Raw genomic sequence first — 25989 nt, 5'->3', positions numbered from 1 at the left:
ATGCCCGCCGGCAGCAACGAGCCCGATGGCATCCTCAGCTACCAGGTGGGGCCGGCGGGCGGGGTTGCCCGGTACCCCCGGGGCGGCGGGAGGATGCTCCGCGCCTGCTTCACTGCGGCATTTCCGACCGAGGGGGGAAAGGGGAGCGGGGGGGGGCGGGGAAGATTCTGCAAGGGGGGGGCAAGGGGAGTGCGGAGGGGGTGAAGGGCATCGGCGGGGGGTGGAGGTGTCCGTGAATTGGGGTGTCGTGGGGGGTGGGAGTCCGGCCTCGCAAAGGGGGGGCTCGAGGTGGGCGCAGGAGGGAGGGGAAGGGGGGGAAGGGCACCTGCGTGGGGCTGCTGGGGGGTCCTCGCCGGGCCCCCCCCGCTCCTTCTCTGCATCTGCCTGTGGCTCCCCTCCCTCCTGCCCTCCCTCCCCCGATCGGCCCTTTGGAGAGGAGACAAAGGCCACTGTCCCCGCAGAGCCCCGCGTCACCCCGTCACTGTCCCCCCCGTCACTGTCCCCTCGTCACTGTCCCCTCGTCACTGTCTCCCCCGTCACTGTCCCTTCCATCCCCCCGTCACTGTCTCCCCCGTCACTGTCCCTTCCATCCCCCATCACTGTCCCCCCGTCACTGTCCCCCCGTCACTGTCCCTCTGTCACAGCACCCCCGCACTGCCACCCCATCAGTGTCCCCCCCGTCACTGTTCCCCCCATCCCCCACCACTGTCCCCCCCTGTCACTGTCCCCCCCATCACTGTCCCCTGTCACAGCCCTGCAGTCTGGGGGCTCAGGGGTTGTGCCTCGTGCCCGGGCAGGAGGGGGACAGGGGACACCTGGGCTGTCCCCTCCTTGGGCTGCCCCCCCCCACCTTTCAGCATCTCCTTGTCCTTGTGCCCCCCTGCCCCACCCCTCCATTACCGTCCTGAGCTGCTCTGGGTGGGAATTAATTAATGAGAGGTTGGGAATTAACGAATCTGCCCGGAAATGACAGCATGGACGGAGCTTCTGTCCCTCCTGCCCTGTGACCTTCGTGTCCTGGGGATGTCCTGGCTGTGACCAGCAGGTCCCTCCCCAGCCCCGTTTTGGGGGTCCGGAGTCCCCTCCCCATCGCAGCCAGAGGGGTCCCTGGGGGTGACAAGGCCCAGGGCACCGCAGGGCTTTGTCCCAGGGAGATGGAGAGGGGTCAGGGGGGTCTCTCTGCCACCTCAGCAGCCCCCAGATCCCCCCTGTAACCCTCATCCCATCAGAACAGTGGGTCAGTTATTAATTAATTAATTATTAATTACACCTCGGCCGAGGTGAGCGACATCAATCCTCCCAGCGCTGCTGGTTGCCACCCCTGGTGTGCCCTGGGCTGGGGGCCAGGGGGGGCTCAGGGCTGGTCCTGGGGCTTTTCCTCATGTTCAATTACCCCAAAACGTCCCCAGAGCAGGAGCTTTTCATTCCTAACCTGAGGAGTTGCAGGGAGCCAGGGAAACTGAGGCAGAACCCCCAAAGATCCCTCTCGGGGACACAAAATCCCAACAAAATATGAATTTGCAGAGAGGGACAGGACACACTTTGTTTGGACATGGGGAAGCAGAGACTGGAAAATGGGATAAAAAAGGGCATTTCCAAGGCAGTCAGAGACTTCCAAGTGGGGTTTTTGGAAGAGTTGGAGGTGACAGCTCAGCCCTCCCGAATTTCTGAATCCTTCCTGCTGGGACAAGGGGATTTTTGGGGAGCAAAGGGCCGGGTTTGGCCTCAGCTGGGGGAAAAGGGGGGTGGAAGGTGGTGGAGGAGGCCAGGTGGAGACATGGGGGGGAGGTTGTGGGTTTTGGGAGATTCCTGAAGGGATGTGACACGGAGGGGGATGGAAATGGGTTTTCCTGCTTTGCTCCAGCCATTCTTGATTTCAATCCTAGCAGCAACAATTCCTTTCAGTCTCCCCAGAAAACAACTTCCAGGCAGACAAATTGAGTTTTCTCCTTAGCAAACAGCAAATTGAAACAACTCTGGCTGCTCTGAAAGCCCAGGGTGAGCGATGCCAAGCTCGGCACCCCCTTTGCAGCCCAGTTTGGGTGGTTTGGTGGTTGCCAGGCTGTTGGCAGTGGAGGAGGTGGAGAGGCAAGGCTGCTACCCGTCCAGGCATCCTGGGATAACCCCTGCTTTGGAGCCATCCTCCTTCCTGCTCCATCCCATCCCAAACCCATGGCTCCAGGGCCATAAATCCTCAAATCCCCCCGAATGTCCAAGGGGGAACAGCCCCTCCCAGTCTGTCACTCCAGGACACGAAATCAAACTGGAATCTCCAAGGTAAAATAGAGGGAAGTTTAATTTGTGACTCCAACATTTACAGATTTTCAAAAGTGATGTGGATTGGAGGATGACAGTGCCACCTCTCCAATGACACTGGACAAAACCAAGAGTCCATCACATTTCTCCTCCTCCATAAAAGAATGCAAAACAATTAATTATTTACATGAAGTCCATAAGAAAGTTCATTACAAAAATATAAACCTCAGAAGGCTTAAAAGAATTTAAAAAACCAGAACACCACCAGTCTGCCTGAGTGGCCTGACTGGGGCTGGGGCAGTTTGGAGGGGCAGCATTTCCCCGCTGTGATGTCGGGGATGTGTCCCGGGAAGGGCGATGGGATGTCAGAGCATCCCTGGACCCACGGGGGCCACCTGCCCCCCCTAAAGCTCCTGGAGCCTCAATCCTGGTTAATAACCCCCACTGGGGCTCCGAGCTTGGGTCCCCGCGGGATTTTCCCCGCCTGGCCCTCGGTGTCACCTTCCCGCCGGCTCATTTGACACCCGGGTCACCTTTCCGGGCAGGTGACCTCTGGAGGGAGCTCATTAACGCAAACGAGTCTGGAGGATGGAGATGCCGGATTCGCTCAGCTCGGGAAGTCAGGCAGAGCTGGAGAGAGAGGAGAGGAAAAATGGGGCTTGTCCAGAGGCTCTGTCCCGTGGCAGGGCTCTGGCTGATGGGGATCCCCCAAGGGATGGGGCTTGTGCCAAAGTGAGACCTTCCAGGAATTCCCTGATTTTCTGCAGGAAATGTGGATGGAAAACAGCCCTGCCCATGATATTTCTTTTCCTGACAGTTTGTACCTCACTTGTTCTTTGAGAATTTGGGTTTAAAATCCACCCAAGTGCTGATTGTCCTTCCCCTGGCAGGTTGTGGTGTTTTCACCCCATTCTGCAGAATTTTCCATAAACCAGAGCTGGATTCTTCGCCTCCACTGGGTTTTCTGAGTGTGCAGAGTTTTGGGGAGTGTAAATCACCCTGGGTTGGCACCCTGGATTCTGATCCCGTTCCTTTTTGTCTCTGGAGCTGAGGGACACAAGGTGCCACCGTGTCCTGAGGGAATCTGACCCCTGATCCATCCGGAGTGCCCCAAAACCGGGACTGACACAAGGATGGAGGAATGGCCTGAATGGGAAGGGACCCATGAGGTCACAGCAGTGACAACGTGACCCTGTCTGGGAGAATCCCAGGGGCTCCACTGCAGGCTGTGCATCCCCCTGAGGGAGGGAAACCTCCCCCAGACCCTGTGGGAGCTTCCCTGGAGTGCAGGAGGGGAGGTTTGACAAAATGCTGTTTTGGGGAGAAAGAGGCTGCCTGTCACCAACGGGAGGTTCGAATCTGCCCCTCCCAAATCCCTGTTTACTCCCACTCCCACAGCTTTGCTCAAATTTTCAATTTTATTAAAATTCCCATTTTAAACTGTGATTTATCGATTCCTTTCACCCTGTGCCTTTTCAGGACTGGGGTTTAGTCCCTTTTGGTGGCTCTGGAGGGAGCAGGGTGCTGGGAAGGGCAGGAGGGTGGTGATGGATGTCACTGGAGCGAGGACAGAACAGCCACTGGCGCAGGAAAATCCGGCTGCTGGGCAACGTGGGGAGGGCAAGTCCAGGAGCAGGCAGAGGGAGCGACAGTGGACTCTGGAACTGGCGCTCAGGGACCAGCAATCATTCCCAGCAGGAATGTTTGCTCCTCTTCCTCATCAAACTCACCAGTGCCTGGGAAGGACCTGAAGGTTTTCTGTCGGCTGGTTAAAGCAGGAATTTGGGGGGAGCAGATTCCCAGAGAGTTGTTCCAGCTGAAATCATAATCCATTATTTATTCTCCATTTTCCAATCACCTCATGGCATCATTATTAAGACAAGGGCAGTGTCTGCCCGGTGGGGCTGGAAACTTTCCTTACAGATTCCAGCTGTGGTTGCTCTGAGCTGGTTCCCCGGGCATGGGGGAGCTCCTGCTCCTGGAATTTCATCCAGCAGCTCCTCCAGTTCCCCCAGTTCCCTCAGGATTTTTCTCCTTTTCCACCTTCAGTTTCAGGAATCAAAATCTGTGTGTTGTTTTTGTTGTTTGAATCATTTTCGGTTGCTGTGATGGCATCAAGGCAAGGTTGGACCTCATGCACTCCCAAACCTTCCCTTTGAGCGTCTAAATGACGAATAATTGGGAAATTGACCAAAAATAGGGGTTGTGGGGTGTTGCTGAGTTTGTTTGCACAGATGATGGGATTTTGGCTTTCTTGGATTGTCTGGGGCATGAGGAAAGGGCAGGTGAGCAGTGGTGAGTCTTTCCTTTAGTATTTGAAGCATAAAAGAATCATGGAATGGTTTGGGTTGGAAAACCACTGGACCATCCTGCTCCACTCTCTGCCATGGACAGGGGCACTTCCCACGAGCCCAGGTTGCTCAGAAATCTCAATTTAAAAATGGGAAATGCTGTTTTCCACTGAGAACTTGCACCAAGGGGAGCCTGAGCCTCTGCAGGACCTTGAAGGCTTTTGGAGGTCGTTGGTGGCCACGTCCTGTGGCCAAGAGCCACCCAGGGAATCCTGCAGGAGCCACCCTGAGACCAAAAGGGGCTCTTTTCCCCAATCTTGGAAATCCCTGTGTGTTTTTCCTTTTTTTAAGAAATCAAGCACAAAAACAAAGCAGGAGGTTGGGTATTTTTAGGTCTGAAATGCCCAAATTTGGGTCCGAAGTCCCTCCTCCCCACAGTAACCATTCCAGACTCCCATTGTGTACAACACAGATGGGTTGATTTGGGATTGGGAAAAGAGCCTTCCACAAGTCCTTGTTTTTTGGGCTGGAGGAGAAGCTGTGATCCTCATGGAATGGTGGACAGACAGGGAGGGCGGAGGCAGCTCCACGGACCCATCCCCAGATTTTCCCTTCTTCTCCTCATTAGAGACACGATGAGGAGGCTGTGATTGACCAGGGCAGGACGAGCAACGTGGTCAACATCCACTATGAGAAGGAGGAGCTGGAAGGTGAGATCCTGCTGGGATCCTGATGACATCCTGGTGGGATACTGCTGGGGTCCTGCTGGGATCCTTCTGGGGTCCAGCTGGGATCCTGCTGGGATCCTGCTGGGATCCTGCTGAGATCCTGCTGGGATCCTGCTAGAGGAGCCACCAGGCCCGGAAAAAGTCCCTGCAATGTCTCTTTTGTGGTGTCACATCAAGAGCAGCCAAACCTGTTGTGGTTCTTGATTAAACACCAAATTATTGATTTATTTTTTAACACAACAGCTTTTAAAGCCCTGGTGTGAAATAGCCATGGGGTTGGACAATTCCCATCTGCTTTTCCCACAGCAGCTGCTCCCAGCTTGGAGAGGGCAGGAGAATAATTTGATGTGGTGCAGATTCCCTGTTTTCCTCCCAGAGTTCATTGTCATGGGGCTCCTTTGATCTTTCCTTCTCACCTTCTGCTATAAAAAGATTTCAAAACTATAATTATTGTATTATCTCCTGCTTAATGAGCAAATCCGAGGGTTGGTGGTGGTGTTGTTCAGCCCAAGCTGGAATTTGAGAAGGGTTTTGGTGCTTTCAGGGCACATTTAGGTGATCCCAAACCATCCCTTGGTGTGAAGTTTGAGTAAAATGAGCTTGGAAAAAAGGACAGGTCTGGCAAAGTCAGGGATCCGCTGAAATTTACATTGAGGGAAGTCGCTGTGGGATTTTTGGGGTGTCCTGTGTGGGGCCTGGATGAACCTTGCGGGTCCCTGAGGAGCTTCCCTGACTCTGTGGCTTCCTGCTGGGGTGGCTATGCTGGCTGAGCCCCCAGTCATTGCCACCACCCTGTTCTCCCAGGCCACCGGACCCTGTACGTGGGCGTGCGGATGCCGCTGGTGCGCCAGGGCCACCGGCACCACCGCGCCCACAGCCAGAAGCACCGGAAGCGGGAGCGGGAGAAGGACGCGGTGCCCGCCGAGCAGGGATACCACTGTAAGTCCTGCTGAGGTGGCCACCAGCCAGGTCCCTGTGGACACTTTGTGTGGCTGTTTGACTGAGAAAAAACTTTTTTTTTTTTATTTTATTTTAGCAAGACTCTCCTTTTTCCAAATATTTTTTTCTGATTTTGCAGTTAAATAAAATAATTAAAAAAAAAAATCCATAATGGATTTAGGGATCCTGGTGTAAAACTGGAGGTGTGGGGAAGGAAAGCAGCCCATCCTTATGGAGCCTGGGATGGAGGCTCCACCTTCCCCAGTGAGAGCCCGGAGGGAGCTGTGGGAGAGGGGCCAGCACAGCATTTATGGCTGGACTGGTCCCAGTGTGATGCCACTGGAATGTGAGCGTGCTGGGATGGATCCAGGCTCAATAATGGGATGGGGAATCTCCTCCTGTCCCCAGACACCCCATCCCAGCGGGTTCAGTTCATCCTGGGCACGGAGGAGGACGAGCAGCACGTCCCCCATGACTTGTTCACAGAGCTGGATGAGATCTGTGTGAAGGAGGGGGAAGATGCTGAGTGGAAGGAGACGGCACGGTAAATAAATCCCAGGGATTTGGGAATGGCAGGAAGCTGTGTCGGGAGGGGTTTAGGCTGGATACTGGGAAAAGGTTCTTCTACTGGAACAGCTCCCTAGGGAATGGTCATAGCCTCGAGGCTGCCAGAGCTCCAGGAGCATTTGGACAAAGCTCTCTGGGACAGGGTGGGATTTTGGGGTGTCTGGGCAGGGTCAGGGATTGGACTTGATGATCTTTGTGGGTCTCTTCCCACTTAGGAGATTCCATAGTTCTAGAAGTCAGGGAATGCTTGGACATTGGGGTTTGGGGATCAGTGGGATTTTCTGGGTTATCCTGGGCCAGAAGTTCGACTTGATGGTCCTTGTGGGTCCCTTCCAACTCCAGAGTTTCCATGATCCTGTGATCCTCATAGGTCCCTTCCACCTGTGGACATTCCATGATTCCATGTTCCCAGAGGCCAGGGACAGCTCTAGGTGGGATTGTTGGGTTGTCCTGCACAGGGCCAGGGGTTGCACTCTGTGATCCTCGTGGGTCCCTTCCAGCTGAGGATATTCCAGGATTCCGTGATCCCTGCTGCCAGCAGGGTGGCAGAGGAGTTCTCTGGGACATGGAACTTTCCCAGCTGCAGGAACCTCCTCCAGCCACTTTCATCCGAGGGGCTGCGGGGCTGGAGCTGTTTCTTTTCCTGGCTGATCCCACCCCAAATCCACAGGTGGCTGAAGTTCGAGGAGGATGTGGAGGATGGGGGTGAGCGCTGGAGCAAACCCTACGTGGCCACGCTGTCCCTGCACAGCCTCTTCGAGCTGCGCAGCTGCATCATCAACGGCACCGTGCTGCTGGACGTGCGCGCCACCAGCGTCGAGGACATCGCCGGTACCGGGGGGAAATCCTGCCCTGTGCCCGGGGCTCCCAGCTGGCCTGGTGGGGTTCTGTCTTGGTTTGGAAAGACGGGTGCCTGCTAAGGAAGGCAGGAGCCTCCCCTGAAATGGAAAATGTAAACCCTCCCCACCCCTCTGAATTGCTATAAATTTGAAATTGAGGGGCTCTCAGGCAAAAAAAATGGCAGCAGGAAATAACAGTTCTTTATTAGGGAAGAAAATAAAAGGATAAAATAAACAGTGCAGTACACTAGAACAGCACTGGCAGAGTGAGAACCCAGCCTGGCACCCTGTGGGTCAGGGTGCTGGCACAGTCCAGCTGGAATTGTGGCTCAGCCCTCCTGCAGTGCCAGGGGTGGTTCTGCTGGAGCAGGGATCCTGTAGGAAAGGGTGGAGTCTTCCTCTGGAGATCCAGTGGAAGAGGCAGCTGCTGCTCCTCTGGGAAATCCAGTGGAGATGCCGTGTGGTATTTCCAGAACTTCCAGATTCTATCCAGGCAGGAATGCTTGGCTCCTCCCCCTGGGCTCACATCTCCCAGTGGGTGCTGTAGCTCTTATCAGCCATGCAGGGACATCCAATGGCCTGTTATCAGCAGGTGTCCCCTCCCGAGGGAGGAGTGGGTGTGGAAGAGATAAGGAAAAACTGCCCACTGACAGAAGCCAGCTGCCATCCAGATGGTAGTAAATAAATCTTGCCTTGCAGTCTGGAACAGGTTCCTAGGATGGGAGTGGGCTTCGGGTGAGCAGCTCTTGCTGACAATGTATGGTCCTTTGGAAAGTGATTTTTGGGTTAGAGAGAGACTGGAGCAAAGGTCTGCAGCAAAAAGGATCATACTCTGCTGGAAAAAGGAGAATGTTCTGCAGGAAAAGGGAGAATGTTCTGCAGGAAAAGCAGAATATTCTGCAGTAAAAGAGAGAATGTTCTGCAGTAAAAGAGAGAATGTTCTGCAGCAAAGAAGGAGAACGTCCTGCACATTTGGGAGTATTTCAGGACCTGGCTCTTCTGCTCTCCCTAAGAGCCGACCCTCATTCGATAATGACTCACTCCAAGCCATTTCCTCACATTGCTCTGATTTCGTTTTCCCTCCAGACGCCGGGGTTCAGGGCTTTAGGGGCAGAGTGGCTCAGGCAGGGCAGGTTCATGCTCTGATCTGGTGTCCCTGTTCCCCCAGACCTGATCCTGGCCCAGCAGGAGCCGTCGCCGGAGTTCGACGAGCGCACGCGGGCCAAGGTCCGGGAGGTGCTGCTGAAGAAGCACCACCACCAGAACGAGAGGAAGAGGAACAACCTCCTGCCCATCGTGCGCTCCTTTGCTGATGTCAGCAAGAAACAGGACCTGCACCTGCTGGAGAAGCCAGGTGAGGCTCTGTGGGGTTTGGAGCAAAGTGAGGTACTGCAGGACTTGGGGCCAGGTGAGGTTCTGTGTGGTTTGGGGCCAGGTGAGGTTCTCTGTGGTTTGGGGCCAGGTGAGGTTCTGCGGGTATGGGACCAAGTGAGGTTCTGTGTGGTTTTGGGCCAGATAAGGTTCTGCAGGGATTGGAGGCAGGTGAGGTTCTGCAGGGTATGGAACCAGGTGAGGTTCTGTGGGGTTTGGAATGGGTGAGGTTCTGCAGGGCTTGGGGCCAGGTGAGGTTCTGTGGGGTTTGAAGCCACCAGGTGAGGTTCTGCAGGGCTTGGAGCAAAATGAGGTTCTGCAGGGTATGGAGCCAGGTAAGGTTCTGCAGGGTTTGGAGGCAGGTGAGGTTCTGTGTGGTTTGGAGGCAGGTGAGCTCCTGCAGGGTATGGAGCCAGGTGAGGTTCTGCAGGGGTTTGGAGCCAGGTGAGGTTCTGTGGGGTTTGGAGCTACCAGGTGAGGTCTTTCAGGGCTTGGAGCCAGGTGAGGTTCTGCAGGGTCTGGAGCCAGGTGAGGTTCTGTGGGGTTTGGAGCCAGGTGAGGTTCTGTGGGGTTCGGAGCCAGGTGAGATCCTGAAGGGTTTGGAGCCACCAGGTGAGGCTCCTTCAGGGCTTGGAGCCTGGTGAGGTTTTTGCCAGGTTTTAGCACCAGCTGGAAATTTCTGCCAGGCTTTACCACAAGGTGAAGGTTTCTCCAGGGATTTGGCACCAGGTGAGGGTTCCTGCCAGTTTTCAGCACCAGGTGAGGTTTCTGGAGGAGATTGTCACTGGGTGAAGGTTTCTGGAAGATTTGGCACCAGCTGAAAGTTGCTATCAGGATTTGGCACCAAGTGACGTTTTCTCCAGGAATTTGCACTGGGTGAAGTTTTCTCCCAGGGCTTTAGCACCAGGTGAGGTCTTCTGCTGTCTTTAGCCTGAGGTGAAGGTTTCTCCAGGGATTTGACACCAGCTGAGGGTTTCTCCAGGCTTTGGCACCCGATGGGGGTTTCTGGGTGACTTTGTCCCCATTAGACGTGTTCTGGTAAATAACAAACACCCCAACTCCCTCTTTCCTCCCTTTCTTTCTCTTCCCTCCCAGCCCAAACCCTCACCCCTCACCCTTCTCCCACCACTGCAGAAGCTAAAAATGGGGTGACCCCTGAGACCAGTGCCATGGACCTGAGCAAGGTGAGATCCCTGCACCTCTCCCACACCTCCAGGGGGGTGAGAGAGACCCTGGGGGGCCCTGAAGGCTTCGCTTTTGGGGGATTCCTGAGAATGGCTGGTCCTGCCCAGGCGGAGCTACACTTCATGAAGAAGATTCCCAGCGGAGCGGAGGCGTCCAACGTGCTGGTGGGAGAGCTGGATTTCCTCCACCAGCCCCTCGTGGCCTTTGTCCGCCTGACCCCAGCCGTGCTCCTGTCGGGAATGACAGAAGTTCCCATCCCAACAAGGTCTGAAGGAGAAGCACAAAGTTTTTCTTTAAAAAAACCCCAAACCCACCTGAAATCACCCCACAATTTGGGGCCCAAGGGAACAAGTGGAAGCTGCATGTTTCTCCCATGCTGCTCCTCACCTTCCTCCCTTCCCTGCTGGATCTTTGAAACCTATGGACTAATTTCAATGAAATTGGCCCCAAAATGAGATTTGTGATTGGTTTGTTGAGGAATTCAACCCATGGGGGAACCAGCGTGTTTCCCTTTGAGGTCCAGGGGTTTTCCTGTGGTGCTCTTGGAGTGAAGCCACATTCCTCTCTCTCAGTTTCGTTTTCCTTGTCCAGGTTCCTCTTTGTTCTGCTGGGGCCAGGAGGAAAAGCCCATCAGTACCACGAGATTGGCAGGTCCATGGCCACCACCATGACGGATGAGGTGTGATGAGATAAGGGGAATCTCGGGGTCACTTCTGGGCTTCTTCACCATTGCCTGTCCCTGGAGCAACGAGGAAGAGGATTTGCTGTCCCAGCCCTTCATTCACACCCCAAACCAGGCAGATTTACACCACCCCAAATCCTGGGGGCTGAAATCCCCTCTGGGTCCATCCTACACCCCATCCTTCCCTACAGGGTACCCAGGACATTGTCCCCAGTGGTGGCATTGCCCAGGCCAGAAGAATTTAATCACAGAATCACAGAATCATGAGGTTGGAAGAGACCTCTGAGATCATCAAGTCCAGCCCATGCCCTCACACCTCAACCAGACTGTAGCACCAAGTGCCACCTCCAGTCTTTTTTTAAACACTTCCAGAGATGGTGATTCTACCACCTCTCTGGGAAGAGCATTCCAGCACTTTATTATTCTTTTGGTGAAAAATTTTTTCCTAATACCCAACCTGTACCTTCCCTGTGTCCTCTGGTTCTGTCAGTGCTGCCTGGTGGAAGAGACCAATCCCACCTGTCTGCAACCTCCTCCAGGAAATGTAGAGACCAATAAGGTCACCTCTGAGAGAGCAATAAGGTCACCCCTAAGAGAGCGATAAGGTCACCTCTGAGAGAGCAATAAGGTCACCCCTAAGAGAGCGATAAGGTCACCTCTAAGTGACCCCTAACTTGTCACCTTTAAGCCAACACCTCCAGTGTGGCCATGGGGAGCAGGGCTGAAATCCCACCTGGGATTCATCCTGCACCTCATCCTCCCCACACCTCATCCTCCCCACACCCAGGGCTGGCACCATCCCAGGGGTGGCATTGCCAGGGTGGTAGAACTTCTCCTCGAAGCCATGAGGGACGGTGACCTCATGGAGGAGTGATTACAAGCACCACAATGCCCAGATTCTCCCTGCTGGGGGAATGTTTCCAGCTGGAGATTTGGGGGAGATGATCCTGCCATAGCTAAAGGGCAGCTGCCCAGGTGAGGACATCTGGGGTGGGTTGTGCTCTCACCTGGGGGTCTCCTCTGGGCAGGTTTTCCATGATGTTGCCTACAAAGCCAAGGACCGGGCTGACCTTGTGGCTGGCATCGACGAGTTCCTGGATCAGGTCACAGTGTTGCCTCCAGGAGAGTGGGACCCATCCATCCGAATCGAGCCCCCCAAAAACGTCCCCTCCCAGGTGGGTGCTGCAAGGGGGACGGGCAGCACAACACCCCAAATTCTGCTAAACTTGGAATTCCCAGTTTGGCACAGCCACACCCAGGCCAGGAGCACAACAAGCTGTTGGTTGATAAAAAACCTGAAAAATACCAGTTTTGAGCTGAATTCCATGTTCACAGGAAAAGAGGAAGATGCCAGGAGCTCTGGATGAGAATTCTTCCCACAGCAAACCGGAGAAGCACAGTGGTCCTGAACTGGAGCGGACTGGGAGGTGGGGGCTCTCCTGGTTTGGGGTTTTCTTCTGTTTTGCCCCCTAAATCTGAGCAGGCACCTCCCATTCCAGCAGCTTCTGGGGTCACCTGGTTCAGCGAAAGGGCTCCACAGTGCCACCTTGGTCCCCTGGGTTGGGCAGGGGGGACATCTGGCAGGGGGGAGATCTGGGCAGGGAGGAGGTCTGGAAAGGTGGAAGAACTGGGAAGGGGGAACACCTGGGCAGTGAGGAAACTGGGAAGGTAGGAGATCTGAGCAGGGAGGAGGTCTGGGCAGGGGGGAGATCTAGGAAGGTGGGAAACCTGGGCAGGGGGGAGGTCTGGGAAGGTGGGAAACCTGGGCAGGGGGGAGGTCTGGGAAGGTGGGAAACCTGGGCAGGGGGAGGTCTGGGAAGGTGGGAAACCTGGGCAGGGGGGAGGTCTGGGAAGGTGGGAGATCTGAGCAGTGAGGAGATCTGGCTCCAGACCTGGGCAGGTGGGCCCAGCCCCAGCATCAGCACACTGGGGTTTCCTGGCTTTGGGATGGGGGCGGGTCTGGAAACACCTCCAGGCGAAGGCATTTTCTGCCCGAAGGAAACCAAACTCTGTGCTCTCCCAAGAGAACAGCCTGGTGTTCCCTCCCTCCCTCCCTGCAGGCTCTTTGGGGGTCTGGTCCTGGACGTGAAGCGCAAGGCGCCGTGGTTCTGGAGTGACTTCAGGGACGGTCTGAGCCTGCAGTGCCTGGCGTCCTTCCTGTTCCTTTACTGTGCCTGCATGTCCCCCGTCATCACCTTCGGGGGCCTGCTGGGGGAGGCAACCCACGGCCACATTGTGAGCTCCTCTCTCTGTAGGGAGCGTGGGGAGGGGGAGACGCCCCAAACAGACCCCCCTGGACTGGTGGGAAGTGTCCCTGCTCGTGGGGAGTGTTTGGGGCCCAAACCAGCCCCCGCCAACCCAACCCGCTGGTCCCTTCCAACCCAACCCGCTCCTTAACCTTGGAAATCTCTTTGCTGCTGTGAACTTCCCTTGGGTTTTTGGGGGAGGTTTTATCCCTAATGACTGATTTACTCCCTGCTCCCTCTCTTCCCTGCCAGAGTGCCATGGAGTCGCTGCTGGGAGCATCCATGACGGGCGTGGTTTATTCTCTCTTTGCTGGCCAACCCCTCACCATCCTCGGCAGCACTGGACCCGTCCTGGTCTTTGAGAAGATTCTCTACAAATTCTGCAAGTGAGATGTTTGTCTTTCATTCTTCTGGGGGAAAGATTTTTTTTCTTTTTTTGGGCAGGGAGAAGATGTTTTTCTTCTCATTTTCTTGGTGGGAATTGTCAGATTTAAGTTGTTTGCTGGGTCACAGAGGTCTCCTGCTGCTGCTGTTGCACAGGAAGGGTGAGAGTCCTTGGGCTTGGGAGTCATTTGGGGTTTTTGGCTTGGGGTCATTTCGGGATTTTAGGGTTGTAACGAAGCAATGGGAGGAGGAGGAACCAGAGGCTCTGGATGGATGCCCAGGGAAGGTGAGACAAATCACTCTGGTTTGGGAGTGACAGAGGGTTTGTTTTCCATGGAGTACAAAACTTTTAAACCTGGTTTTTGCTGGAAAAAGAAATAGATTTTGCCCGAATATTCATGTAGTTTTAAATTGGAATATTTTGAGTTTTGGTGATTTTATTGAACAAACAGGAGCTTTTCCTAGGAAACAGCTCTTTTCTATGACAGTCCTTTCATCTTGGTGACTTTGGTGTGGGAGGAACCCCCCTCACCAGAATTAAACTTCTCATTCACCCCCAGGCTGACTGTGGGTGACCAGGGCAAACCCAGCTGGTTTTGGTGTCGGGGCTCTGGGAGACACGGGAGAACCTTACACAACCTCAATCAGCCTTCAAGGCATTAAGACAACATTAATTAATGCTAATTAAACACTTGGTTTCTCCACCCACTCCCTGCAACCTCAAGGACATGGAAACCTCAATTACCACTTGCAACCTCCACACCCTCCCCCATTGCTCCTAATTTTCTCTGGAGGAAGGCTCAGCTCCGAGGCCTGTGCTGGTCTTTCCCCCAGGAGATTTTGTGGTTTTCCAGGGAATACACGCTCTCCTACCTGTCCCTGCGGACGTGCATCGGGCTCTGGACCGCGTTCTTCTGCGTGGTGCTGGTGGCCACGGACGCCAGCTGCCTGGTGTGCTACATCACCCGCTTCACCGAGGAGGCCTTCGCCTCCCTCATCTGCATCATCTTCATCTACGAGGCCCTGGAGAAGCTGAGCCACCTGCGGGAGACCTTCCCTGTGCACATGCACAGCAAGCTGGACCTCCTCACCATCTATTAGTGGGTGTTCTCCTCCTCCCCCCGGCAGGTGCCTCTGGGCTCGTCCTGGTGCTGTTCCCTCAGCCCTGTCCTGGTTTCCCCCCTCCAGCTGTAAGTGTGAGCCCCCAGCTCATCCCAGCAACGAGACCCTGCAGTTCTGGCAGAGCAATGGGGTCAACGTGTCAGGAATCACCTGGGGAAACCTCACAGTGACCGTAAGTGCCCTGGGCCACCACTTCCTCAGGGAGGCCAGGTGCCAAAGCCACCTTCTTCAGATGGCTTTGGGCTTCAAAGTGCTCTGAGAAGTCCCTGCTTAAATCTCATGAGTACTTTTAACCTGCTTGGTCATGGGAAGGAGAGTCCTGGGGTGCCCAGCCTACCTGATCCAGCCCCTCTGATCCAGCCCCTCTGATCCAGCCCCTCTGATCCAGCCCACCTGATCCAGCCCCTCTGATCCAGCCCACCTGATCCAGCCCCTCTGATCCAGCCCCCCTGGTCCAGCCCCCCTGGTCCAGCCCCCCTGGTCCAGCCCTCTTTGTCCCCAGCCTCGGGGATCAGAACTGTCCCCCTCAGCACTGTGGGACCTGGATCAAGGTTAAGGGAGTGCTTTGGTTCCTGGAGCATTTGAAGGACTGAAGTTCCAGCCTGAAGGCAGAGATTGGCGCCTTTAGTCGGTTCCTAATGACTCCAGGCCCTGCTGTCTGGAGGGTCTTGCATAAATTTGCAGGTCTGAGCAGCCCCACAGGGATTGTTCCAGGAAGCAGAGCCCAGGTGTGGGACGGGGGCTCTTTGGGACATCTCCAGCCCCTTTTGGCCTTGTCCTGAGAGCCTCAACTGCACAGGGACAATTTGTTACTTTTTCTATCTCATGGTTGTCCCAGCCCTCTTTCCCTGGTCCCTCTTTATCCACAAATTTCCAGCTTTCCCTTCTCCATTGTTTTCCTCAGCCATGGAGGAGCAGAGGACGTGCCATGGGTCTGTGGTGTCCCACCACATCCCGCCTCTGCTCCCCTCTGTGTAATTTCAGCTCCATGTGTCACTTGTTCAGCTGCTGCCACCCATATTTGCATTATATAAATAGACAAATATTTATCTTTGTATATAAACACCCACGTATTTATATAAATATATTATAATGTATGCTATATTATAATGTTATATAAATATTATATATTTATATTTATTGATATAAATATATGTACACATTTATAATATGCTGATATATTTATAATATATTGACATATTCATATTTATAACTTCTCTGGCAGCTGCAGGGTCATGGATCTTGCACCAAGACCCTCAACCCCCCCTGTTATCCTGGTTTTCCTCTGTGTCTTGATGCTCTGTTTCTCCAGGAATGTCGCTCCTTGCATGGGGAGTTCCACGGACCTGCCTGTGGACACAACGGCCCCTACGCGCCCAACGTCCTCTTCTGGTGCTGCATCCTCTTCTTCTCCACCTTTGTCCTGTCAAGTTTGTTGAAGAAGTTTAAAACCAGCCGTTACTTCCCAACCAGAGTAGGTAGAAGGTGGTGGCCCGGGGCAGATTCCATGCTCCTCTCCCAAAATGCCACTCCTGGAGCACTGAAGGATTGGCCCCCGCTCAGTCATGCTGGGAAATGCTGACCTTGGATGTCCCTCCCTCGTTTCCATGAGTGCAGAGAGGTTGTGGCATTCCCCACCTGCCTTACAACCTGTTCCAGAGTGATGTTTTTTGGCTCAGGCAGTGGGAAATCTGCTCTTCCAAAGTTATTTATTTCTCTTCCCCTTCTCAGCATCATTTTCTAGAGTGGTATTTGAATGAGGAGTTGCCATGGAAAAACAGGAATGAATGGTGCCTCAGTGCCTTATTCCCATTTTACCCAGAAGCGTTGCACCTTTCCTCATTTTTAGTACTTTTGTTAATAACTGAATTAAAATTTGAATTTTCCCCCTAATTAAACTCTCTCTACTGTCCCACACCAGATCCCCAGATCTCCAACACAGCACCAACATCTACACCAGGGAGTTGGCTGCATGTCCTCGGAGTGGAGGGATTTTAGGGATTAACCAGTCCCAGATCTGTGGGTGTCCCCAGGTTTCCCACCTCGTGTCCTGGCCCCTCTCAGCCCCTGTTTCTCGCCCCAGGTCCGATCCACAGTGAGTGACTTTGCTGTGTTCCTCACCATTGTCATCATGGTGCTCATCGACCTTGGGATTGGGATCCCGTCCCCCAAGCTCCACGTCCCCCACATGTTCAAGGTAACAGGTTGGGATTGGTGGAGAAGGTCTTTGGCACCTCAGGTGCCACCAGGTGATGTCCGGGCAGGGCTGGAGGAGGTGCTGGTGGTGGAACCATCTCCTCTTCAACATCCAAGAGCATTGATCCCCCCTGGAAGTCAGGATACAGCCCCAAAACCAGACACTGGACAGGAGAACCATCTCCAGCAGGGCAGGGCTGGGCTGGAGGAGCTGCTGGTGGTGTGAGCTTCTGCCACATCCAGGTGCATCCATTCCTTCCTGTCTTTTGGGAAGACTGCCCCAAAACCAGGGGAGAGGGGACTCTGGGACAGACAACACTGGCACTGTGAAGCTCCCTGGGAGACATGAAGCCAGGGCTGGGAAATGCTTGGACACAGGGATGGAGGGGAAGGGAGGCCAGGGAAGGGTTTGGGCTGGGAGCTGATCCCGCCCTGTGTTGCAGCCCACCAGGGATGACCGTGGGTGGCTCATCAACCCCATTGGGCCCAACCCGTGGTGGACGGTGTTGGCCGCGCTCATCCCGGCCCTGCTCTGCACCATCCTCATCTTCATGGACCAGCAGATCACGGCCGTCATCGTCAACAGGAAGGAGCACAGGCTCAAGGTGAGGGGCTGCCAGGGGTCACCCCCTCTCCACCCTGCTCCGCGGGGCTGGGACAAGCTCCTGTCCCAAATGCTTGGGAAGGTTTGGGATAACACCAAACCAGGCTGTGTGGCAGGAGCTCTCTTGGACACAGGGAGGGGATGGCAACTTTTGGGAGCAGCAAGGGAATATTGGAGCATAGAAGGGCAGTTTTTTTCAAATGTTTTTCCTTTTTTTCAAATTTTTTCAGTAGTAGCTGGGGAAGGGATCTCAATGAGCTCCAGGGAATCACTCAGAGCCATGTCCTACCTGCATGTGGTGGGAATTTCTTTATGAATGAAAAAATAATCCATTTTAAAATTATTTCTGAGTAGCAGAGATGCTACAAACCCTCCAGACCCACTTTGAGTCCTGCCAGATTTTCGTGCAAGACATCAAATCCGCGTTTGGTTCCAGTTCTTATTTCAAACTTTATTTAAATTTTCCAGAAGTTGACTTGTGCTTGAGCAGGGTTTGAGCCCCACCCATGGTGCTGTCCTGGTCCCTGAGGGATGCTCCTGTTGCACTTTTGCTCCCCAGAAAGGCTGCGGGTACCACCTGGACCTGTTCATGGTGGCCGTGATGCTGGGAGTGTGCTCGGTGATGGGGCTGCCCTGGTTCGTGGCCGCCACGGTGCTGTCCATCACCCACGTCAACAGCCTCAAGGTGGAGTCCGACTGCTCCGCGCCGGGCGAGCAGCCCAAGTTCCTGGGGATCCGGGAGCAGAGGGTCACTGGCCTGATGATCTTTGTGCTCATGGGCTGCTCCGTTTTCTTCACCTCCGTGCTCAAGGTGAGAGCAGAATGGAAACCCCCTGGGAACCCACAGGAGTTTGGGAGGGGATGTGAAATCAGGGCCTCTGTCCCCCAGGAAGTGTTGCCAAAGGCAGGATGGGAACCAGCCTCGTGACTTCCCAGCCCTTTAGACCCAGCTTGGGGTGCTCAAGCCAAGCAAACAAGAGAAATCTCTTAATTCCCAGGTGTCCTCCAGACCCTCTGTAGTGCGAGGGATCCTGGCTGGATCCCACCAAAGCTGGTCCATCCCTGCCCTTCCCAGCTGGATTGGAGAGGAATCAGACCAAAGGTTCATGGCTTGAGATAAGGACAGGGACAGATCCCTCATTAGTCATGATCATGGGAAAACAGGCTGGAATTAGGGATATTAATTGAATTTATTACTGACAATGTCAAAGCAGGATCATAAGAATTAAAACCAAACCTTAAAATGTTCCTTCCTTCCTTCCTTCCTTCCTTCCTCCTCCTTCCTTCCTTCCTTCTTCCTTCCTCCTTCCTTCCTTCCTTCCTTCCTTCCTTCCTCCTTCCTTCCTTCCTTCCTCCTTCCTTCCTTCCTTCCTTCCTCCTTCCTTCCTTCCTTCCTTCCTTCCTCCTTCCTTCCTCTTCCTTCCTTCCTCTCCTTCCTTCCTTCCTCCTTCCTCCTTCCTTCCTTCCTTCCTTCCTTCCTCCTCCTCCTTCCCCATCCTCCTCCTTCTCCATCCTTCCTTCTCCTTCCTTCCTCTCCTGCCTTCCTCCTTCCTCTCCCTCCTTCCCTCCTCCCTCCTTCCTCCCTCCCTCCTGCCTTCCCTCCCTCCTCCTGCCTTCCCCCTGCTCCTTCCCTTCCTGCCTTCCTTCCTGCCTCCCTCCCTCCCTCCCCAGTACAGGGAGACAGGATTGAGGGTTTCAGTCAAGTCATCCCACGTTGTTCCAGCTGTTCCTCAGGGAGAGGAGCCAAAACCCTTCCCCATGGGCCCCTCCCAGGGACACAGTGCTCCAGGAACTCCTCCAACCCGAGTACATCCCACGGCAGACAGCTCTCCCCAGACTCTTCCAGCGTGGGTCCTTGCTCTGACCTTGGCCAGCAGCAGGTCCATCCTGGAGCAAGCTGGAGCTGGCTCTGCCAAACATGGAAGAAACTTCCAAAAGCTTCTCACGGAGCCCATCCCTGTGCCCCAAACATGGCCACACAAACTCAACACATCCACCTCCGCTTTGGGTTAGAATTTAGCATTTTCAGACAAGCAGGACTTTATTGGCTGCAATTCACTCCCCAAGAGCCTCAGGAGAGCCATTCCCAGGGGCTGAACCCTCAGAGTTCCCACCACAGGCTTCCCTGCCTGTTCTTCCCACCAAACAGCCCCAGCTCCAGGCTCAAAGGAGACACAATCCCAACTCTAGGCTCGGAGGAGACACAACCCAGGCTGAAAGCAGACCCAGTTCCACCTCCAGATTCAAAGCAGACCCATTCCCAACTCCAGGCTCAAAGCAGACCCATTCCCAACTCCAGGCTCAAAGCAGACCCATTCCCAACTCCAGGCTCAAAGCAGACCCATTCCCAACTCCAGGCTCAAAGCAGACCCATTCCCAACTCCAGGTTCAAAGCAGACCCATTCCCAACTCCAGGCTCAAAGCAGACCCATTCCCAACTCCAGGCTCAAAGCAGACCCATTCTCAACTCCAGGCTCAAAGGAGACCCATTCTCAACTCCAGGCTCAAAGCAGACCCAATCCCAGCTCCAGGCTCAAAGGAGATGTCACTTCCATGCATTCCCACAAGAGTTTTTCAAGATCATTTTTTACCCCCACGGGAGGTCTCAGATAGATGAAATGTGATCCTGGTGGATGAACCTCTCTGGAAATGAGGTTTATTCTGATGGAATGAATCAAAAGATCACCCTGACACAGAGAACAAAATCTGTGCTGGATAAAATCCAGCATGGGAAAGTTGGGAATCTTCAGGCAGCACCTGAGAAAGGAGTGGTGAGAGAGAGTGGCAATACTGCAAATGAAATTGAAAGCCATTTATTGTTGCATTTTTTCCCCAGTTTATCCCGATGCCAGTCCTTTATGGGGTCTTTCTGTACATGGGGGTCTCGTCACTCCGAGGAATCCAGGTACGGCTGTTCCAGGGAATTTCCTCTCCTGAAGGCCTTGGGATGGGAAAAATGTTTCTGAGAGCAGGAAATTCAAATGTTTTCTTGTCAGGGACTGATGGGTGGAGGCTCAGGAAGTTTTTAGGGCTGGGAGGGCCAGTTCAGCACTGGGAGAGCCCACTTGAGCACTGGGGAAATCCAGTTCAGCACTGGGAGGGCCCAGTTCAGCACTGGGAGGGCCCAGTTCAGCACTGGGAGAGCCCAGCTCAGCACTGGGAGGGGCAGTTCAGAAACTTCTAAGCTTCTGTCTCGGTTTAGAATGACAGGTATCTGCTAAGGAATGCAGGAGCCTCCCTGAAATGGAAAATGTAAATCCTCCCCACCCCTCTGAATTGCTATAAATTTTAAATTAAGGGGCTCTCAGGCAAAAAAAAAAAAAAAAAAAAAAAAAAAAAAAAAAAAAAAAAAAAGCAGAAAATAACAGTTCCTTATTAGGGAAGAAAATAAAAGGATTAAATAAACAGTGCAGTACACTAGAACAGCACTGGCAGAGTGAGAACCCAGCCTGGCACCCTGTGGGTCAGGGTGCTGGCACAGTCCAGCTGGAATTGTGGCTCAGCCCTCCTGCAGTGCCAGGGGTGGTTCTGCTGGAGCAGGGATCCTGTAGGAAAGGGTGGAGTCTTCCTCTGGAGATCCAGTGCAAGAGGCAGCTGCTGCTCCTCTGGGAATCCAGTGGAGAAGCCATGTAGTTATTCCAGAATCTCCAGATTCTATCCAGGCAGGAATGCTTGGCTCCTCCCCCTGGGCTCACATCTCCCAATGGGTGCTGTAGCTCTTATCAGCCATGCAGGGACATCCAATGGCCTGTTATCAGCAGGTGTCCCCTCCTGAGGGAGGAGTGGGTGTGGAAGAGATAAGGAAAAACTGCCCACTTGACAGAAGCCAGCTGCCATCCAGATGGGAATAAACAAATCTTGCCTTGCAGTCTGGAACAGGTTCTTTCTTTTGAAAGAGACAAATGTAGTTTTGTCACTCTGTCACCAAGAAGCACGCTCCTCCAGCAATGTTCCCTTTTCCCTGCAGTTCTTCGACCGCCTGAAGCTGTTCTGGATGCCGGCCAAGCACCAGCCCGACTTCATCTACCTGCGCCACGTGCCCCTGCGCAAGGTGCACCTGTTCACGCTCATCCAGCTGCTCTGCCTCGTGCTGCTCTGGGCCATCAAAGCTTCCCGCGCCGCCATCATCTTCCCCATGATGGTGAGGAACGGCATTCCCGATGTTCCCAGTGCTCCTGGTGTTCCTGGTGTTCCCAGTGCTCCTGGTGTTCCCGGTGTTCCCAGTGTTCCTGGTGTTCCTGGTGTTCACAATGCTCCTGGTGTTCCCAGTGTTCCCAGTGTTCCCAGTGCTCCTGGTGTTCCCGGTGTTCCCGGTGTTCCCAGTATTCCTACTGCTCCCAGTATCCCCAGTATTCCCAGTGCTCCTGGTGCTCCCAGCATTCCTGATGTTTCTGGTGTTCCCAGTATCCCCAGTGTTCCCAGTGTTCCCAGTATTCCTAATATTCCCAGTGCCTCTGGTGTTCCCAGTGTTCCCAGTGGCCCCGGTATCCCAGGTGTTCCCAGTGTTCACAGTGTTCCCAGTATTCCCAGTATCCTTGGTTTTCCCAGTGTTCCTGGTGTTCCCAGTGTTCCCAATGTTCCCAGTATCCTCGGTATTCCCAGTATTCCCAGTTGTCTCGGGTTGGAAGGACAGGTGTCTGCTGAGGAAGGCAGGAGCCTCCCCTGAAATGGAGAATGCAAACCCCCTCCCTCTGAATTGTTGTAATTTTGAAATTAAGGGGCTCTCAGGCCAAGATATGGGAGCAGGAACAACAGTTCTGTATTAGGGAAAAAACTAAACTAAACTAAACTAAACTAAACTAAACTAAACTAAATAAAATAAACAGTGCAGTGATACAAACCAAGCCTGCCAGAGTCAGAGCAGGCCCAGCCCCCCTGTGGCTCAGGATGGTGGCACAGTGCCATCCCAGGGGGCTCAGGGTGGTGGCACAGTTCCCATCCCAGGGGGCTCAGGGTGGTGGCACAGTCCCATCCCAGGGGGGCTCAGGGTGGTGGCACAGTCCCATCCCAGGGTGGCTCAGGATGGTGGCACAGTCCCATCCCAGGGGGCTCAGGGTGGTGGCACAGTCCCATCCCAGGGGGCTCAGGGTGGTGGCACAGTCCCATCCCAGGGGGGCTCAGGGTGGTGGCACAGTCCCATCCCAGGGGGGCTCAGGGTGGTGGCACAGTCCCATCCCAGGGGGGCTCAGCCCTCCTGCAGTGCCAGCTGTGGCTCTGCTGGAGCAGGGATCCTGCACAAGGGGGGAGTTTTCCTCTGGAGCTCCAGGGCTGCTGGAGATGGGCCTGGGCTCCCTCTGGGAATGCAGGGCAGCAGAAAGCTGCTCCTCTGGGAATGCAGGGGGCAAAGGCTGCTGGGGTGTTCCCAGGGTCAGATTGTATGCAGGTAGGAATGTTTGGCTCCTCCCCTGGGCAGAGCATCTTCCCATGGGATGATGGAATTTTATCAGCCATGCAGGGACACTCACTAGCCATGAATAGAAGGTAATTAATAATGAATGGCCCATGAACAGGAGATAATTAATAATGAATGGCCCATGAACAGGAGATTTCTCCTGGAGGGAGGACTGGCTGCGGGAGAGATAAAGAAAACCTGCCCCATGAACAGGGGAGAACTACTCCACCTCTGACAGATGGCAATAGAATACACACTTATCTTGCAATCCAGGACACCGGTGTTCCAGTATTCCCAGTATTCCTGGTGTTCCCAGTATTCCCAATATTCCCAGCGCTCCCGGCACCCCTCACTGCCTCTGGTGCTTGCAGCCCTTGGGGGAATGGGAAGCACCACTTCTGGCCTCATCCATCTCCCCTTTCCTTCCTGAAGGTTTTGGCTCTTGTTTTTGTCCGGAAAGTGATGGATTTCTGCTTCTCCAAGCGGGAGCTCAGCTTCCTGGATGACCTCATGCCAGAAAGCAAGAAGAAGAAGTTGGACGATGCCAAAAATGAAGCCAAAGAAGAGGAGGTAATGCCAGGAGCTGGGAATCTCCTTGTGGTATTTTCGGGGTCCCCCATCATTGGGAGGAGCGCATGAATCTGACTCCATGTTCTTAGAAGGCTAATTTATTGTTTTATGATCTATATTATATAAAAGAATGCTATACTAAACTATACTAAAGAATAGAGAAAGGATTCAGACAGAAGGCTAAAAGATAATAATGAAAAACTCTTGGCTCCTTCCAGAGCCCAGACATAGCTGTCTGTGATTGGCCAGTAAGTCAAAACAATTCACATGAAACCAATGAAGCAACCACCTGTGGGTAAACAATCTCCAAACCACATTCCAAAGCAGCAAAACGCAGGAGAAGCAAATGAGATCATATTGTTTTCCTTTTCTCTGAGGCTTCTCAGCGTCCCAGGAGAAGAATCCTGGGCAAAGAGGATTTTTCCAGAAAATATGATGGTGACATTTCCTCTGGGCTGTGAGATTCCCTGTTCCTGTCACAGCTCATCCTTAGATCATGGAATTGTGGGGCCATGGAACGGGTTGGGTGGGAATGGACATTAAAGCCCAGCTGGTGCCACCCCTGCTGTGGGCAGGGACATCTCCCACTATCCCAGGGTGCTTCAGGCTCGTCCAGCCTGGGGGAGGGATGGAGAGACCACAGCTCCTCTGGGCAGCAGCTGTTGGGGAACATCAGAACTGAGTCAAACGGATCTCAAAGCCTGGATCCCACATTCTGAACTTTTTCCCCTAAATTCTGAGAGAGTTTCACACCGGAACAGAGACATTGTTATCAATTTTAGATGAGCCTTATAATAAAAATAATTACTATATTTCTGTGAGGATTTACCCCCAGCGGTGTCCCTAACCCCAAACACACCCACAGGGGAAGGTGTTTACCTGCTGCTAAAGGTGCTGTGGGCCAGAGGAGAGGGCAGCCTGCCAGGTTTTTACTGGAATTTAATTTTCCCCCTCTTGGATCAAGGAGAGAGAGCTTGTCTCTTTTCAGGAGTCCCAGAAAATGATGGAAGCAGCTGCTGCGAATTCTGTTCAGCTGAAGCTGGGCAAGACCAGCAGGGTGGACACGCCAAAGCCCAGCACTGACAGGTAAAGACCCTCCCAGGTCAGGATCCCTGGTACGATCCATGGGAAGTGTCTGGCTCAGATTTCTCCACTTGCAGATTTATCCCCAGTCATTTTGGTGGGAAAATCCCAATTTACTGGCAATTTAGGAGGTGATGGCAGAGGTCTGACCCCACACAGTGGCAGCATAATTCCTGTTTTATCCCAAAACTACATCATCAGTGGCTTTCTGGGCTCTGGATACCCTCCTGCTCCCACCTGAGAGGTCACAGGGGGAAACACCAGCTGTGGGTCTGCAGCTCCAGGCTTTGATTCCCAAAAGTCCTTATCCAGCCAAACCACCCCCACCTGCTGAGCTCTGGTTTTCCAGGCTCTCCTGTTCCTCTGGCCGCTGCCAATGCTCCTGGTAGGATCAGACCCATCCTCATGGAAAACCATCTGGAACATTCCTTGCAGGGCTGATCCTTCCGAGATCAACATTTCGGATGAGATGTCCAAGACCACTGTGTGGAAGGCTCTGACCATGAACACAGAAACACTCTGAAGCCGGGAGGAAGGAGGTAAAGGCTCAGCTGTGGCGTGGCCTTGTGTGGACAGCATGTGCCCACGGCCTCCCTGGGCTCTGGCCAGTGCTGCTGTGCAAGGGGCACGTTCCTGGGAACAGGCAGCAGCACCATGGCCACCAGCAGCAGGACCATGGCCACCGGCTCCTCTCTGCAGGGAAGTGTGGGAGCTGCACCTGGAATCCTGGAATCAGACTGGGACCCTACGCCCTGAGAGGCTTTGAGGGGCTGGGAGCATCTCCAGAGCTAGGAGTGGAGCTGGAGAAGGGCTGGAGCGGCAGGAAGAGGGTCTGGAGAGCTCCTGAGGGAGCTGGAAAGGAGCTCAGCCTGGAGAAAAGGGCTCGGGGGGGACCTTGTGGCTCTGCACAACTCCCTGAGAGGAGGGGACAGCTGGGAGGGTTCTGGCTCTGCTCCCAGGGAACAGGAGGAGAGGGAATGGCCTCAGGCTGGGCCAGGGAAGGTTCAGGTTGGATACTGGGGAAAATTCCTTCATGGAAAGGTTGTCCAAGCCCTGGCACAGGTACCCAGGGCAAGGGTGGAGCCATCATCCCTGGAAGAGTTCCATAAACTTGGATGTGGCACCTGGGGTCACGGCTAGTGGTTGAACATGTTGGATTTGATGATCTTAAACCCCTTTTCCAACCTGAACAATTCCACAGATCTCTGATTCGGGGTCTTCCACTGATGATGCCCCCCCTCTTTCCCTCTCTTCCCCCCATGCCCACGTCGAGGAGCAGGAGTGTGACTCAGGGATGTGCCAAGGCAGACACGGAGGAGCGGCTCGTTTCCCGGCCGAGGGGTCCCACAAAGCCATGCAGAGTTTCCCGTTCCCCGGGCTGCTGCGTCCCGGGGGTCCGTGTTGTCCAGCCTCGTGTGTCCTCGTGTGCGTGTGTTGTGCACTGGTGGAGCCTCCGCTACCGCTTCCCATCAGTTCTATTTTTTTAATCTCCAATTCTTCCTCTCCTTCCTCTTTTTTTTTCTTTTTTCTTTTT

The 25989-nt window shown here is 54.0% G+C and overlaps 1 protein-coding gene across 1 annotated transcript; it reads left to right on the top strand.

The window, feature by feature from the left end:
* On the top strand, positions 1-25989 carry SLC4A8 (solute carrier family 4 member 8). The gene is made up of 24 exons (XM_018924162.3): positions 1-45; positions 5176-5257; positions 6080-6214; positions 6623-6758; positions 7452-7612; positions 8789-8974; positions 10087-10441; positions 10768-10855; positions 11887-12033; positions 12194-12285; positions 12919-13093; positions 13357-13490; positions 14343-14588; positions 14677-14782; positions 15923-16084; positions 16694-16807; positions 17250-17411; positions 17970-18221; positions 20247-20315; positions 21378-21551; positions 23235-23372; positions 24361-24458; positions 24891-24994; positions 25735-25989. Exons 1-23 carry the CDS (start codon positions 1-3, stop codon positions 24976-24978), a joined length of 3345 nt encoding a protein of 1114 aa, XP_018779707.2. The 3' UTR covers positions 24979-24994; positions 25735-25989.

The sequence above is a fragment of the Serinus canaria genome, chromosome 25 (assembly GCF_022539315.1).
Source record: "Serinus canaria isolate serCan28SL12 chromosome 25, serCan2020, whole genome shotgun sequence".
Lineage (NCBI taxonomy): Eukaryota > Metazoa > Chordata > Aves > Passeriformes > Fringillidae > Serinus > Serinus canaria.
Note: the sequence above shows the minus strand (reverse complement) of the source record. Positions and strands in the feature narration are given on the sequence as shown.

What these genes read in the sequence shown, in the direction of transcription:
- SLC4A8 (XM_018924162.3), top strand. Translation starts at nt 1, where the DNA reads ATGCCCGCCGGCAGCAACGAGCCCGATGGCATCCTCAGCTACCAG. An exon ending in GCCGTTACTTCCCAACCAGA is followed by an intron (nt 16,085 to 16,693) that starts GTAGGTAGAAGG and finishes TTCTCGCCCCAG; the next exon opens with GTCCGATCCACAGTGAGTGA. An exon ending in CCAAAGCCCAGCACTGACAG is followed by an intron (nt 24,459 to 24,890) that starts GTAAAGACCCTC and finishes CATTCCTTGCAG; the next exon opens with GGCTGATCCTTCCGAGATCA.